The sequence below is a fragment of the Cynocephalus volans genome, chromosome 5 (genome assembly GCF_027409185.1).
Source record: "Cynocephalus volans isolate mCynVol1 chromosome 5, mCynVol1.pri, whole genome shotgun sequence".
NCBI lineage: Eukaryota > Metazoa > Chordata > Mammalia > Dermoptera > Cynocephalidae > Cynocephalus > Cynocephalus volans.
In genome coordinates, this window is record NC_084464.1 from 24,195,814 (window position 1) to 24,213,713 (window position 17,900).

At 42.9% G+C, this 17,900-nt stretch overlaps 1 protein-coding gene and 1 long non-coding RNA gene across 2 annotated transcripts; both read right to left on the reverse strand.

Moving 5' to 3' along the window:
- Positions 1-422: 422 nt before the first annotated feature.
- On the reverse strand, positions 423-895 carry LOC134377997 (cAMP-regulated phosphoprotein 19). Its single transcript, XM_063096878.1, has one exon. The coding sequence runs from the start codon at positions 778-780 to the stop codon at positions 442-444; it is 339 nt and encodes a 112-aa protein (XP_062952948.1). The 5' UTR covers positions 781-895; the 3' UTR covers positions 423-441.
- A 10,253-nt stretch (positions 896-11,148) lies between these two features.
- LOC134378682 (uncharacterized) lies at positions 11,149-17,742 on the reverse strand. Its single transcript, XR_010023676.1, has 3 exons — positions 17,540-17,742; positions 17,285-17,426; positions 11,149-11,307 (listed from the first exon to the last, which is right to left on the reverse strand). It is a non-coding gene; the product is annotated as an uncharacterized LOC134378682 (long non-coding RNA).
- Positions 17,743-17,900: the final 158 nt, after the last annotated feature.

A 17,900-nucleotide genomic window follows, 5' to 3' on the forward strand; every position in this document is an offset into this window, starting at 1 on the left:
TTCCAACTTGTGGTCTTAAACTTCCGTTTTACAAAATCCAAAAGGAAAATACAGAAGAAATCAATACAATAGAGGTTATATTAAATAATAACATACAAAGCTATAATTAAGATGAAGGAAGGAAAGCCAAAACATTAAAATTGTAAATCTTGCTTGTTACTTGTTGAAACCAGTCCGACACTAGGAGTTAGGTAATATATACAATTATTTTCAAGTAGATTACTTATGTTGCTGTAACATGTCCTTTTCATCAGTGCACTGTTAAACTAATCAAAACTCTACACATGTATATTCCCTTACAATAGCAGCACACACTACCACTACCTGCAAAGCTCTCAGTCTCAAATGATTTAGTGAATGAAAGAAAATAAAAAATGAATAAGTAACATATTAAGGAGAAATAATGGGAATTAGAAGATTCATGCAGTTCAGTTCTTTTAATCAGCCAGCCAGCTTGCTAGCAACAAGGGATGGTTTTCGTTGAGGAAGGTCCTGTGGAGTGGGAATGTGGTCACCAGTGACCTCCGTCTTATCTGGGGCTGCAGCAGGAAGTTGCTTGTTCTTCATTTTTGCTTTAGCCATGTTGTAATCCCCAGAATCAAAATATTTTTGCCCTTTCTGTAATCGTTTCCTTAAGAAATCTGAACCTCCAGGCTTTTGTCCCAGATGAGGATACCTTGCTTTTAATTTTGCTTCTTCAGCTTTCTCTGGACTAGTCACTTTATCTTCCATTTCCTTCTGCTCCTCCGCGGAGGCTGCCTCGGGGACTTCCGCGGACATACTGCTCCCTCTGCAGACCAGACGCCGAGAAAAGATGCGATTACCGGGTGGCCGAGGCCGCCCGGCCGCCGCCGCCGCCCACCCCAGCTCGCCCAGCGCCCGCCGGGGCCCCTCCGCCCGCTAAAATGGCCGCCGCCTTATGACGACACGGAGCCCCGAGGCGCTCGGCCCGGGGCGGTCCCAACCCGCGGAGGCCCGCCCGCGCCGCGCCGCACCCCTACCTCTATAGTTAGCTGTTCTGATCGCCGTGGGGAAGCTGGCGTGTTGGACACAAAGCTCGCCCTTTTTGGTGATGCCTCTGGGACCCACCCTCTCCTTCCCACCCCTTCACCCTCCCCCACGCCCTTGCCCAGGACTTCATTTGCCCAAGTTTACAACCCTACAACCTTCTTTTAGGTTGCCTTGAGATCCAAAGTCCTCCGAACATGTCCTCAATACCACTGCCAGGCCTGAATTTTTAAAAAATACTACTTTTTTCTCGTCATCTTCTCGTCTCATACTCTTATCACTCGTTTGGCGTTAACTTTCCCAAATTTGCAGATGACTGCTTGAGTCCTGCCAGTTCTCTTGAAATCCCTGCACACAAACTGGAATCTTCCTGTTGAGCTCCTTTATCCAGATGTCCTGCATGGCCAATGTCACCTTGTTCCCCTCCCCAAGTCAAAAACTTCCATTCAGTCACTCAGGCTAGCAATCTGGAAACTATCGATGACTGTGTCCTCGGAAGCACAGACAACTCCTGGGCCATGTCTCCATGGTGTTGCTCCCGCCTGCCTTTCCTTCCCTAAGTTCAGTTCCTGTGGCTTTTTGCCCAAATGAGTGGAATGTACAATATAATACGGTGAGAACATAAAAAGAGAATATGAGAAAGCATGTTTTTATGTTAAAAAGTAAGAGATTAAGCTTTCCTAATATTCGCTATAAAGATTGACACTGGGGACCTCACTTGGTCCTCATGTCACATGGTCGTGTGTCAAATAGGGTAGTAGGAAGTATTCTGAGGACACAGTAGGATTCTGCTTTCAGCTATCACTATGAATTGCGGTTTCTTTGTGATGAGTTTTTTTTCAATGGGCCTAATTTTGTCAAAGCAAGACTGAAAATAAGAGGTCATTACTAGAATGGCCAGACATTTTGTACCACACAGGAGTTTTCTGGTTTTCTCTTGGCAAACTATTTAAAGACAAGCTACACATTGTTTTTTCTTTTATATGAAAGGGTCATAGGTTGGGTTCTTGGGGAGAAAACTCTGAGACACACTCTGCAGGATGATTATAGTAGTCACCTTACCCATGGTTTTGCTTTCCACGGTTTCCATTACTCGCGGTCAATCGTGATCCAAAAATACTCATGGAAAATTCCAGAAATAAACAATTCATAAGTGTTAAATGCTATATCACAATGCCTGTGTCATTCACTTGACTTCATCTCATCACATAGGCATTTTATCATCTCACATCATTACAAAGAGAAGGGTGATTACAGAACAATAAGATATTTTGAGACCATATTCACACAACTCTCATTACAGTATGTTGTTATAATGTTCTCCTTTATTGGTAGTTATTGTTAATATCTTACTGTGCCTAATTTATAAACTTTATCATAGATTTGTACATATAGGAAAAAACATAGTGTATACACAGTTCAGCACTATCCATGGTTTCAGGCACCCACTGGGGCTCTCAGAACGTATCCCCCACAGATATGGGGGAACTACTGTATTAGGGCATCTGTGGTTTCAACACCAATAGAAGGAAGGGGAAGAGGGAAGCAGACTGGGGAGAGGAAGAAGTCGAGATGTATTTCAGGCCAGAGATTCCTTGGCTGACCCCATGGGCATCCTGCTGCTAGAATGGCCCTTCAGAGTTGTCTTGAGTTGGGCTGAGATGGCTAGATCTTTATATTCTTGCATATCACTGGATATGGGTCACCCCTGAAAGGAGTGTGGGCAAGGCAGACCCTGAAGTGCTACCAGCATCCCCTAAGGTGCCACCAGCACTCTCTACAGCTAGAGGACCAAGAGCTCAAAGGGGGATGCATCTAGTTGGTGGATCACAGTGTTCATCCCAGAAGACAAAAATACAAAGTTTACTGACTGCTATGGTCGGAGTGTTTGTGTCCCCCTCCCACCAAATTCATATGTTGAAACCTAATCCCCAATGTGATGGTATTTGCAAATGGAGCCTTTGGGAGGTGATTAGGTCATGAGGGTGGAGCCCTCTTGAATGGGATTAGAGTCCTTATAAAAGAAGATCCAGAGAGCTGCCCTTCCCCTTCCACCAGAGGACAAAGCAAGATGGCACCATTTATGAACCAGAAAGCAGGCCCTCCCCAGACACTAAATCTGCCACCACCTTGAGCTTAGACTTTCCAGCATCCATAACTGTGAGAAATCCATCTCTGTTGTTTATAAACCACCCAGTCTATAATATTTTGTTATAGCAGCCTAGAGTAAGACACTGAGCTTTTCTGCAATGAAAAGATAAAGTGACAGTCTATAGCATTCCATGTAGCAGATATTTTGGGAAAAATAACCACATTTAATTAGTTTCCTCAAAATAAAAAGAATGTCTTAACAATAAATGATAAAGCCATTGCTTTAATAAAAAATTCACCCTATAGAAAGAGTATTTTGAAAAAGAATGAAAATATTTCCACTATTATATGATTTAATTGTTAAAGACTATACAACACTGTCACCTATTTGCACACAAGCATGGACACAGAATTGTTTCACTTACTTAGAATTTTTCTAAACAAAGAGTTTCTGTTGATTTTTTACCTGCTTATAAAAACAACAAAATGCAACATCTTCTATTTAGTGTTCAAGAACAACCGATTAACATAGAAAAGATGGAAATTTGCTAACTGAATCTCCACAAAAATCTTTGTACAATAAGTAGATGAGACTGAAAAATGTGTCACAATTCAAAAGTCAGTCAGCCATGCATGCTTTCATTTGGGTGTCTGCATCTTTCTGAAGTATTGAAGAAAAACTCTCCCTCCACTCACCACATTGCTGACACCAAATGTGTATGTGTATTGTGGGAGTGATGTCCACACCAACCAATTCTCTAACTTCTCTAGATACCAACGGATGTTCTACAATTCAGTTCTGACACTAACTACCCAGAGTTAGTGCAGACCCCATGAGTCAAGGGCTCAGTCCCACAACTGTCCTCACTTCAGATGCCAGTCTGAATCCAGTCGCAAAGTCTGGACCTCCTGTACTTTTGACCAACTGGTTAACCACAGGGGGTTCCCATGATCCCCTCCTCAGGATTGATAATTTGTTCAAAAGGCTCACAGAACTCAGGGAAACATTTTACTTTCATTTACTGGTTTATTATAAAGGATATGACAAAGGATACAAATGAACAGCCAGACGTAGAGGTGCACAGAGCAAGGTCTGGAAGGGTCTCGAGCACAGGAGCTCCTGTGCCTGTGGTGTTGGGAATCGCCACTCTCCCAGCCTGTGGATGTATCCACCCACCCAGATGCTCTCCAAACCCAGCAGTTTAGGGATTTTCATGGAGGCTCCACCACATAGGCATGATTGATTATTCATTCAGTCTCTTGTCCTCTCTCCTCCCCAGAGGATGGGAGTGGGCTGAAAGTTCCAAGCTTCTACTCATGGCTTGGTCTTTTGGGTGAACAGCCTCTGTCCCAGAGCCCACCAAGGTTCACCTCATTAGAACAAAAGATGCTCCTATCACCAAGAAAATCCCAATCAGGAATCAGGATCTCTGTGGCAGGTGCTGGGACAAAGACCAAATATTAGAACAAAAGATGCACCCAGTGCCCTATTGCTCAGAAAACCATAAGGTTTCAGAAGCTCTGTGTCAGGAACTTAAGGCAGAGACCAAATATATATTTCTTAGGTCACAGACTTGTTTTAAATTATGACAGACATTAAAATTAAATACAGTCATGTGTTGCTTAAGGATGGGGATACATCCTGAGAAATACGTTGTTAGGCGATTTTGTTGCTGTGAAAACATCAGAGTGTATTTATCCAAAATGAGGTGGTATGCCTACTACAGGCCTAGGCTATATGGTATATAGCCTGTGGCTCTGAGGCTACAAACCTGTTCAGCATGTCATTGTACTGAATACTGTAGGCAACTGCAACACAATGGTAAGTATTTGTATATCTAAATGTAGAAAGGGTACAGTGAAAACTCGGTATAAAAGACAAAAATAGGTATTGATGACACCAAGGTCAAGGGTTTGAATCCCTGTACCTCCCAACTGTCAAAAAAAGAAAAAAAAAAGAGATAAAAAATGTTGCATCTGTACAGGGTATGAATGGAGCTTGCGGGACTGGACCTTGCTCTGGATGAGCCAGTGAGTGGTGAGTGAGTGTGAAGGTCTAGGACATGATTGTGCATGACTGCAGACTTTATACACACTGTGCACTTAGACTACACTAAATTTTAAAAAAATAAAGTACTTATGCTAAGGCATTACAACAGCTATGATGTCACTAGGCAATAGACATTTTTTGGCTCCATTATAACGTTATGGGAACACCATGAAATATGTTGACTGTTGTTGACCAAAACATCATTAGGCAGTGCATGACTGTGTTAATTATTTTCAAAAGATTTTTTAAAGTCATGAAGACTATTTGGCGATTGTTTGTTTTTTAAACTGATTTAAAAAAAATTTTTTTTAAATAAAACTGTCTCTATTTATTTTTATTTTATTTGGTTATTGTTATGGGTTGAATTGTGTCCCACAAAGATATAAATTGATATCCTCACCCCCAGTTTCTCAGGATGAACTTATTTGGAAATAGGGTCATTGCAGATATAATTAGTTAAATTAAAAGGAGATCAAAGGAGTGGGCCCTTGTATATTATGGATATTAATCACTTGTCAGATGCATAGTTGGCAAAAATTTTCTCCCACTCTTTTTTTTTTTTTTTTTTTTTTTTTAAAGATGACCGGTAAGGGGATCTTAACCCTTGACTTGGTGTTGTCAGCACCATGCTCAGCCAGTGAGCGAACCGGCCATCCGTATATGGGATCCGAACCCAGGGCCTTGGTGTTATCAGCACCGCACTCTCCCGAGTGAGCCACGGGCCGGCCCCTAACTCTCTAGGTTGTTGTTTCACTCTGTTGATTGTTACCTTTGCTGTGCAGAAGCCTTTTAGTTTGATATCGTCCCATTTGTTTATTTTTTTTTCTTTTGCTGCTTGTGCTTTTGGGCTACTTGTTCATAAAGTCTGTGCTCTGACCTAACTGCTGGAGTGTTTCACCTATATTTTCCCTCAGTAATTTTACAGTTATCGGTCTTATATGTAAGTCTTTAATCCACTTTGAGTTGATTTTAGTGTATGATGACAGATGCATATCTGGTTTCATTCTTCTGCATATGGATATCCAGTTTTCCCAGCACCACTTGTTGAAGAGGCAATCTTTTTCCCAATGTAGATTTTTGCTGCCTTTGTCCAATATTAGATGGCTATAAGCCTGAGGGGTGATTTCTAAGGAACTCAAACAATTATATAGTAAAAAAACCAAATAACCCAATCAAAAAATGGACAAAGGAGCTTAATAGACATTTTTCAAAGGAAGACATACAAATGGCCAACAGGTACATGAAAAATGCTCAACATCACTAGTCATCAGGGAAATGCAAATTAAAACTACACTGAGATACCACCTCACCCCAATTAGACTGGCTATGATCAAAAAGACAGTGAATAACAAATGCTGGTGAGGGTCTGAGGTGAAGGGAACGCTCCTACACTGTTGGTGGGACTGTAAATTAGTACAACCACTATGGAAAACAGTATGGAGCTTTCTCAAACAACTACAGATAGATCTTCCATACAATCCAGCAATCTCACCCAGAGGAATGGAAATCATCACTTCGAAGGGACACCTGCACTCCCATGTTCACTGCAGCTCTGTTTACAATAGCCAAGACATGGAACCAGCCTAAATGTCCATCGATGGATGGTTGGATAAGGAAACTGTGGTATATATACACCATGGAATACTACTCTTGCCATAAAAAAGAATGAAATTCTCCCATTTGCAACAACATGGATGAGCCTGGAGAAACCTGAGTGAAATAAGCAAAGCACAGAGGGCTAAATACTGCATGTGCTCACTCATATGTGGGAGCTAAGAGAGAAAGAAGGAAGGAAAGAAAGTCCACAGTGGTGCATTGGACTTGCAGAGGGAGAGAACATTCTATGGGCTACAAAATGGAGTGTGGGGGAGGGGGGGAGGAGAAGGGAGGTTGGGGATAATTGGGTGGGGGACACAGGGTACAAGTGCAATTTGTGGTAATGGGTATCCAGCCAGTATGAATCTAGTTCCCACATCATGGGTACGAGGGGTGACAGTTTTGTATCTCATGAATATTCATAACCATTTTTTAAAAAAAGAGTGGGCTCTTACCTAATTTTATATGACTGGTGTCCTTATAAGAGGAGAAGACAGAGACACCCAGGAAAAGATCCAGGAGAAGAGGAGGCAGACACTGGATTTATGTTGCCACAAACCAAGGAACACCTGGGGCTACTAGAAGCTGGTAGGGACAAGGAAGGATTCTCCCCTAGAGCCCTGAGAGGGAGCAGGGCCCTGCTAGCACCTTCATTTTTGGATTTCTAGGCTCTAGAATTACGAGAGAATAAATTTCTATTGTTTAAGCCACTCAGTTTGTGGTACTTGGTACTTTGTGGTTCTAACAAACTAAAACACTGATATTGAAATTTTTCCCTACCATTAAAAACAAAAATTAAAAAGATTTTATTTCTTTTCATCATATCCTTTCTTCTTTTCCTGTTCATTTTATAATGTAAAGTAACAAATGTGATAATTTGTAAACAAACATGTACTAAAGGTGTGTGCTCAAAATTGTTTTAACTTAAGAACGGCCTACAATAAAAAAAAAAAATGTTTGGGTGTGTGCTGAAAACTGTGTTTGAAGTTATTTGTGGAAATAATTTAAGGCCTAGGATAACTAGCTTCTACATTTGTTTCTGCCAGGCCTTGGGGCTGTACTAATCCAGGAATCCTTTAATCCACTTTCAGAATTTGAACTTTTCTGGGTCAGCCAGATCAGCCAAAGCTGAAGCAGGCTTTAGGTTTATTTTTGGCCTCCCCTTATTCTGCTGGTGTGGCCTTTTGGTGTCTCAGCCCTGTGTGCCTGGTGGTCTCCCAGTGCCCCAAGCCCAGGACTCTAACTTCACCCCCTGCCCCAGAGCTGCACTGTTCAGCCTTGTCTTAGGGCCTTCTGATGTCCCCCTCGGTAAAAGCGCCTCCAAATGCCTGGCTCTCATTTCTGAATTTCCATTTCTATCTTCCGCACCCCCCCATCTTGACCCAGTTATTTCTCATTGTCTTATTAGCTTTTTGATACTTGTAGGATAAGGGTTTTTTAAATTCTGATTTTTTCATTGTATTCGGCTAGAGGGTTGGCCCAATTTATCTGGTATACCATTACCAAAAGCATAATCAAAAAACATTTAGAGACCACCATCCTGATGATGCCAAGGATCTCTTAACTAATCTCCAATCTTTTCCCACCCTCAATCTCTCCTCCACTTTGCTGCCGGATCAATATTTTTAAAACGACATTCCCATCAAGTCATTTCCCTGCTCAAAAAAAAAAAAAAAAAAAAAAAAAATCCTCAATAACTCTCACTGTGTGATCGCTCTGTACTATGTCAATTTAGCTAAGCTGGAATTTCCCAGAATTTTATTTCCTGTATGTTTCCAGATCAATGTTGGCAAAAAGAGCCATGCTGGATGATATTTGGGAGATAGGAATAAAGCAGGTGCAAATGTTTAAAAAATGTTTTGATGGCTGGTGGTGGATGCCAGGCACATTGTCACTCTACACCTATCTACCTGGCATGGGAAAGCACCCAAAACCATAGTAATACCATGTACTGGGTCAAACAATGTTGTCCCTCCAAGATTCATAGCCACCAGCAACCTCAGAATGTGACCTTATTTGGAAACAGGGTCTTTGCAAATGTAATTAGCTAAATGAAGATGAGGTCATACTGGATTAGGGTGAGGCCTAAGTCTAATGACTTATGTCCTTATAAGAAGGCCATGTGAAGACACAGTGACACAGACACACAGGGAAGAATGCCACATGAAGGCAGAGGCAGAGATCAGAGTGATGCAGCTTGGCCGAAGAATTGTAGGGATTGCCAGCAACCAATGGAAGCTAGAAAGGATCCTCCCCTAGAGCTTTCAGAAGGTGCATGGCTCTGCCAGCACCTTGATTTTGGACTTCCAGCCTCCAGAAGTATGAGAAAATAAATTTCTGTTGTTTAAACCACCAAGTTTGTGGTATTTTGTTATGGAAGCCTTAGGAAACTAATACACTGCAGCTCGTGTCAGAGCCCCTCCATCAGTTTCTGCAACTCCTCCACTGAGTGCATGTTCAGTTCTAGTGAAGGGTGCCAACTTCTACACCTGACCTATGGCATTGACGTTGGAAGTAGAGAGAGGCAGACATCGGTTCTGATTAGTCTTTGCAGGGTCAGTTGTCTTCATTGGTCCTAATTTGCCCTTGTGGTTTCCAATCTGCCTTTGCCCTTGTCCATATTCAACTTTCCTTCCCAGCTGCTGGTATAGCAACTGCAGGCTAAACCCTAGACACAGAGGCTGCCCCGCCAGCTCCCACAATTGTGTAAGACAACTGCTATGATTAATTCCTCATTCCAGACCACACGTGGTTCTGCTTCTCTACTCACACCTTCACAAATTGTTTTCCAAATTAAGTAGAAATGAATTGAATGAAACCAATTCTGTTCCTTCCATCATATGGTATTAGAATAGAATATATTAGGTTATTAAGATTAATAGCTAGCATTTGTTGAAGATCTCCTAAGTGCATGGTGTTTTGCTAAGTAAGCTCTTTATGTACAGCATCTCATTAAATCCTCAAAACAATCCTACAGAGAAGGTACTTTTATGCCTATTTTACAAACGTACGTAAGAGAGGCTTAAAGAGATGAAGTGATTTAACCAAGTCAGAATTCGAAACTAGATACGAATTGCAAAACAGGAATTTTCAACCATTGTATTATACTTCTACTCCAGATTCCTTAGAACTGAAAGGGATTGTGTCTTTTCCATGAGATCTTAAGGACTCTAACTGCCTCCTCCCCTCCAAAATGCACCTCAAGACTTTGCTCATACTTTTTCCTTTCATCTCCCATTTTTTCCCAGGATCTTTCCCAATGTCACCCCCTGTCTTGTGATACAACAGAAACAAAATTTTCTTTTAAGTCAGACTGACCTGAGTTTGGATGTCATTTTTATTCATTACCTACTACCAATATTTTTAGAATTTCTAAGCCTCAATCTCCTCTGTAAAATCCTATATAACACATATAAAATATTTAATATAGTCACTTATATACATGTCTTGTTCCTCCTGCTAGACCACAGATTTTCAACTTTTTAAAAACTATAACCCAAAGTAGGAATATGTTTTGCACTGCAGCTCAATTCACACCCACATACATAGATAACTGAAATAAAAGCTCAATGAATAGTACTTGCCCTTATTACTTGTGATACACATCGACGTTTTCTATTCTATTCCTTAAAATAAAGCACTGGTCATGACTCTTCATTAAATTGATTTCATGATGCACAAATGGTTCATCATTGAAAAATACTGAGAAAGATTGGGCAATTTTACATCAGGGAGCATATTTTATTTATTTTTGAATTGGTACTGGCAGGCACAGTGTCTTGAGTGTTTTGGTAAATATTTGCCATAGGACTGGATTTTTCTTGAGAGCAGGAATCTTGCCTTACCTACTTTGCATGCACACCACATTCAGCATAATTTGTCCCACAATAGTTAGAGATCAAATGGCTAAAATTCAAGCCTCTTGTCAGGATTTAGACATCAGACATTTGGATCAGAATCTGAAAGCACCTACTATGTGGCTGTATTAGTCCATTTCTGTTGCTTATAAGAAAATACATAGAACTGGGTATTTTATAAAGAAAACAAAATTTATTGCTTACAGTTTTAGAAGCTGGGAAATCCAAAGTCCAGGGAACACATCTAGTGGGGGTCTTCTTTGGTGGTGGCTTTACAACAATGCAGGGGCCTCATATGGTGGAAAATGGCAGAGCAGAGAGAGACTCTCACATGCTCCCCTTTTAAAGCCCTCAGAACTGTGACCACAGCCACCATTAAAACATCAACTTAATCACCTCTTCAAGGCCCCACCTTTCAATTACCATAATAGGATTTCCCACCCTCTTAACACTGTTACAGTTGGGACCAAGCCTCCAACACATTAAACTTTGGGGGGACACAATTCAATCCATTGCAGTGGTGATACATAAATGCTGAATCATGGCTTCTTCCCTTAATTATCTTAAAAGCAGTATGGGATTGCTGAGAAGGAACAATAAGTTATGTTGTCCAACGAAGAAATTAAAAATAGGAGTTAGGGCTGGCCAGTTAGCTCAGTTGGTTAGAGCCGGGTGCTGATAATACCAAGGTCCTGAGTTCGGTCCCTGTACTGGCCAGCAGGCAAAAAAAAAAAAAAAAAAAAAGAGTAAGACATTTGGAGGCCAAAATATCACATTTATTAATAATAAAGGTTATGTAAGAAAATATATCATAATGTTTGAGCCAGCCAGGACTGTTAATTAAACCCTAAGTTGAAGCAAGTAGGGTGGACCTCCCTATACCAAAGGCCTATGTGGAACATGGGAGGAGTGGAGCTCAGAAAATCCAGCTTAGTTTTCCTAAATGTACCAATTAGATAAGTCACTCCTCACCTGACCAGGGACAGAGGGATACGTGATGAAAGAGCAGAGAGAGACCAGACATATTATACCGGATGAGCTTCCTCCCTCGTGGAGGGAAATAACAGGGGGAGTAAGTGTCCCCCCTATAAATCGATATGGTGTATTAGTCTGTTTTCTGTTGCTTGTAACAAAGTACCTGAAACTGGGTAATTTATAAGAAACAAAATTTATTTCTCACAATTTTGGAGGCTGGAAAGTCCAAGGCCTGGGGAGGCACATTGAAGGTCCTCTTATTGATGGGACTCTCTACAGAGTCCCAACGCAGTGCAGAATATCAATGGCGAGGGCTGAGCAAGAGAACATTTCCATATGCTTTCTTTCTGTCCTTATAAAGCTCTGTCTTCATAACAGATTAATCCATTCACAAGGACAGAGTCCTCACAATTCAATCACCTCCCAAAGTCTCTACCTTTTAAATACCATACTCTGACTTCCCACCCCCTTAACACTGTTACAATAGAGATCAAGCTTCAGTGAGCTTTGGGGGGACGTTCAAACCATAGCATATGGGAAACAAGACATATATGCATATTTACATTTATATGTATGTAGACATACTGCTATGGTCTGAATTGGTGTCCTCCCCAAATTCATATGTCAGAACCTAATGCCCAATGTCATAGTATTTAGAGCTGGGATCTTTTGGGAAGTGATTAAGTCGTGAAGGTTCCATGACTTAAAAGAGGATCGAGCGAGCTCATTTGCCTCTTCCACTGCGTGAGGACACAGCAACAAGTCACCATCTGTGAAGCAGAGAGCTGGCACCAGACACTGAACATGCTGGCACCTTGATCTCGGACTTCCCAGCCTCCAGAACTATGAGCAGTAAATGTCTGTGGTTTATAAATGACCCAGCCTACGGTATTTTGTTACTGCAGCCCAAACAGACGAAGATATTTACATATATGAGGGTATTTCAAAAAGTTCATTTAAAAAATGGAATTAAAAGATAATATGAATCTTTCCATTAACTTTTTGAAGACCCCTTGGATGTATATATGAAGTACTAAGTAACAAAAATAATCCAAGGAACATCATTAGAAAGGTACGTAATTAATTGCTAAATGTACTTTATGCTAGTGTTTCTCAAGTCTGTGTATCAAAACCTGGAGGACATTAATAAATTAAAGTTCATCTATATCCCTTCCCCACCTTCAGTACGCCTGGCGTGAAACCTGCAAATCTGTATTTAAAGCTCCCAGGACAGCTACAATGTACAGGTAAGGCTGAAAACCACTGGCTCAGAGGAGCTAGACAGACACATGGACATCAGTCAGGAAAGTCTTACTGAGAAGGAAAGTGGGCAGACGTTACAGGGTATATAGGACTGAGGTAGTCAGAAAGGAGGGAGCAGAACAGTATACAGGGAAGAGAACAGTAGTAAGTAGCAGGACTCCAGAAATAACCGTGGCTCAAGAATAACCTCAAGACCTTATTCTTGAAAACCCTCACAGGATATATCCATGGACAAATGACCTATGCTAATAGAGTGAACAAGAAGACATGACAAGACGGTTTAGCAGAAAAGATCTTGGACTTTCAAGAGTTAGGGGACTTTGGTTCCTGACTGTGTGACTTTGCCCCAGTCACAGTATCTTTTACCCTTAGTTTCCTCAAAGGCAGTGTAGGGAAAGTGAAGGAAAGTGGCCAGGGCCCCTTACATGTTCAGAATCTTGCTGAACATTTGATGTAAATATGCATGTGCGCCCAGGTGTTCCTTGGTTATTGTCTAATGTAATTGCACATGTGTACCCAGGTGTCCTGGGTTATGGACTTAAGTATAAAGGGTGAGTGGCTTTGATCCGCAGGGCCCCCTGCTCCTGGGATGCCCCCGGGGGCCAAAGGGAGGCTGTTACGGCTGCTGGAGGCTGTTGCTGCCAGGGTCCCCGAGATGCTCCAAGAGGCCACCACTGCTGCTGCTGCAGCTGAGGACTGAGCTTGTGTCACCTGCCAATAGCTCCCAGGATCTTTCCCAATTACCTAGCTCATGGACCTGCATGTGAGGGATCTGGTGACCCAGCCTGTACAACGGGTTTTGAAGGGTCTGTGAGCCCTAGCCCGACAAGACAGGCAGGTATTTAAGGATCTCTTCTACAGATCAGTTTGTGAAGATCGGAGTTCCTAAAGCATTCTGAGGAGATGTCTGCACAGTGTTCCCCATTTCCAGAAATGGCACACCATTCACCTAGAAGGTCAGGCTAAAAACCTGGGAGTCATTTTTGATTCCTTTCTTTTCCTCATCTGCCCCACATCTAACCCGTCTGCTAATCCTGATGATTCACCTTCTAAAATCTTTTCCAAATCTGTCCACTTTTCACCCACTTCACTTCATTGATTATTACCCTAAACCAAGCCACTACCTTTTACTTAGATTACCAGAGTTTTGGGGTTCAATAGGTCTGCAATAGGGCCTGAGGACTTTCATTTATAACACGTTCCCAGGTGATGCTGACGCTGCTGGTCCAGAGACCATTCTTTGAGAACCACTGCTTTAGAGCAACGTTCTCGACCATGAGTGCACATCAGAATCAGCTGGGAGCTTTAAAGACCACTGTGCTTGGCTTCTGCCTCCACAGATTCTGACCCATCTGGTATAGAGATGAGGTCTGGCCATTTGTAATTGTTAAATCTCCCTAGGTGGCTCAAAATGTGCACTGAGGGTTGAGAAAGTGGCAAGGCTTAGAGGAATGGCCAAGTTTGTTTGCTCCTTGTGGCTTTCGCACTAGCTGCTCCTACTACTTGGTATGCTCTTCCTCTAGGTCTTTCCACGGCTGGATCCTTCTTGTCATTCAGGACTCAGATTAAATGTCACCTCCTCAGGTAAGCCTTCCCTGATTCCCCAAATCTAAAATAACTAATTTTATCACATGATCTTGCTTGTTTTCATTATAGGGATTTGTTTCTGAGGTTTCCCCATTAATGCTTATATTCTATATCTTCTAACTATAACATAAGCATCTTGAGCACGAGCACCTTTTCCTTATTCCCTGTTGCATCCCCAGCACTTAGATCATTGCCTGGCACCTAGATGCATTCAATATATGTGAAGAAAAGAAAAATACCCTTAAGTTCTTTCAGTTCTTTGGTGTTCTTTGCAACTGGATTTTAGTAAAATGTTTTATTTATGCAATAGAATTGAGCCATCTGTGAAAAAAGCATAAATTTACTTTTGGTTAATGTATTAGTCTGTTTTGTGTTGCTATAACAGAATTACCTGAAACTGGGTAATTGATAAAGTACAGAGATTTGGCTTACAAATCTGGGACAGCTGCATCTGGCACAGGCCTCAGGCTGCTTCTACCCAATTCTACTCATTAATCCATTCATGAGGAATCCACCCCCATGACTCAAACAGCTTCCAGCACTGCCACATTGGGGACCAGATTTCCACATGAGTTTTGGTGGGGAAAACACGTCCAGACTCTATCAGTAAATATATCTTCATTTCACTAGCTCATCCTTTCTTCACAGGAACCCTATATTAAACCTTCTGCAAAGCAAGTGGTTATCCCTGCTGTGGGTTGGATGTCTCCCCAAACTCACTGAAGCTTGGTCCCCACTGTGATAGTGTTAAGAGGGTGGGAAGTCCTATTATGATAATTGAAAGGTGAGGCCTTGAAGTGATTGGATTGTGGGAACATGCCTTAGTAACTGGATCTATTGGTAGTTTAGTGGTCAACTACATGATGGTTCCAACAGTGGTTCTGACAGCTTTAAAAGGACAGCATGTGAGAACTTCTCTCTCTGTTCCTGCCATATTTGCTATGTGATACCCTACATCATTGTAGAGCCACCACCAAAGCCCTCATCAGACGTGTTCCCTGGACTTTGGACTTCCCAGCCTCTGAAACTAAGAAATTTCTATTTCTTCATAAATTACCCAGTTCCAGATATTTCTGTTAAAAGCAACAGAAATGGACTAATACAATCCCTTAATGTATTATTATATATATTTGCTCATAATGGTGCTTCATAGGGAATACAGCTGTAGGGAAAATGAAATATAAATGGTCAAGGCCCCTCAGATGTTCAGAACCTTGCTGAGCATTTGATGTAAATATGCCTGCGCACCCAGGTCTTCCTTGGCTATTGTCTGATGTAGATGCGCATCAGTGCGTAGGTGTTCCTGGCTTGTCTGACTTGCACCCAGGTGTGCTGGGCTATTGGACTTAAGTATAAAGGATGAGTGGCCCTGATGCACAGCACCCCCCACCCCTGGGAAGCCTGGAGGGGGGTGGGCAACAAGGAGGCCACTTGTATTGCTAGGTGAGTACACCAATTGTATGGCTACACCAATTGTATTGTTAAAGCAATTCATAACTAAAGCCAAAATGTTTCATTATTTTAGTTACACTAAGTTTTCCATTTATATTGTCAGGGCTAGGGGTTAGGGCCCACAGACCCTTCAAACCCATCATACAGACTGCGTCACAGACCCCTTATACGCAGGTCCACACTAGGTAATAGGGAGAGAGCAGGAACTATTGGCAGACCACACGAGCTTAGTCCTCAGCTGTAGCAGCAGCAGCTTACAGCAGCAGCAGTAGCAACAGAAGCAGCAGCAGCCGTGGCCTTTTGGGGCATCCCAGGGACATTGGCAGCAACAGCTTCTGGCAGCAGTAGCAGCCTCCCCATGGCTCCCATGGGGGGTATCCCTGGGGCAGGGGGCACCATGGATCAGAGCCACTCATCCTTTATACTTAAGTCCATAACCCAGGACACCTGGGTACACATGCACAATTACATTAGACAATAACCAAGGAAGACCTGGGCACACATGCATATTTATATCAAATGCTCGGCAAGATACTGGACATCTGGGCCGGCCCGTGGCTCACTCAGGAGAGTGCGGTACTGAGAACACCAAGGCCATGGGTTCGGATCCTATGTAGGTATGGCCGGTTGGCTCACTGGCTGAGTGTGGTGCTGACAACACCAAGCCAAGGGTTGAGATCCCCTTACCAGTCATCTTAAAAAAAAAAAAGAATATTTATCTATATTTTCCCTACACCGCTACTGCTGCTGCTGCTGTTGTGGCTGCAAGCTGTTGCTGCCAGGGTCCCTGGGACCCTCCAGGAGGCCACAACCACTACTGCTGCTGCTGAGGAAGCTGAGGATTGAGCTCAAGTCGTCTAACAGCTCCCAGGATCTCCTCCAATTATCTAGCGTGGACCTGCATGTAAGGGGTCTGGTGACCCAGTCTGTACAATGGCTTTGAAGGATCTGTGAGCCCCAACCCGACAGTACAATTGGCTACATTGGCAGGATTCCGACAGTTGCCCCAGACAGACAACAACTCATAGTAGGGCAGCTAGATATGACTGGAATACACTTAAGTCAAGGGACTGCGGCTTAGATTTAGTTTTGGAGACAGGAAACAGAGAAGAGGAATTCGTAGAAAAGCAGGAAAGGTGCGGCAGGGAGCAAAAGAATCACAAAAAAACCGTGAAGACTGATTCCTTCTAACGGAGAGACATTTATCCTCAACTCTTCCGGGGGCACCTGTTTAACAAATGAACAGTCTGGCAGAACTAGGCAGTTTCAATTTCAGGCACTTGGTAACAGCAAGGTCACGGGTTTGGATCCCTGTACCGGCCAGCTGCGCAAAAAACCACCAAACCAAAACCCCACATAATTTCAGACAGTATTTGAGATTATTGAAGTGTCTTGTTTCACAGACCTGTGTTCAAGGTAGTGCAGCAAAATCTTCAGCTGTGGATTATCTGTCGCGTGGCCTCAAGAAAGCAGCTGAATCAAATTTACTGTGAATTAAGGGCACAGCGGACGTCCTTAAGCCACTCGCGGGCTATTTCCAAAATCACCTATGAAAACATAGAATGTAACATCTATTGCAAAGAAAAAATGATATTCCGTGCCCCTGACCACTTTCCTTGGCAGGGACGTGAGTACTCGCTCAAAAGTCCAAGTATCCCACCTCTGCCCCCGGCGACAGGGCTGGGTTCACGTGCAACCAGTTTTTCAGGCAGCCACCTCCCCTCTCCTCCCTCTGCGTCAATCGCGACTCTAAAAACGACTTTGTGTGGGGGGCAATGGCTGAAGTCTCACTGGCGCCTCGGCCCAGCACAGGAGGCGAAGCCAACTCCACCGTTTCTGAGAACACCAGCCCGAGGTACCGAGGCAGAGGCGGAGGCTGGAGAGAGACCAAAGGGGCGAGAGGGCGGGAGAGGCAAAGCCCCAGGCCCTAGGCCGGCGGTGCATTCTGGGAGTTGTAGTCCCTGCGGGGCAACGCCCTCCCGCCCCTACCGGGCGCTGCACTCCATCTCCCAGCCGCCCCC

What these genes read in the sequence shown, in the direction of transcription:
- LOC134377997 (XM_063096878.1), bottom strand. Translation starts at nt 780, where the DNA reads ATGTCCGCGGAAGTCCCCGAGGCAGCCTCCGCGGAGGAGCAGAAGGAA.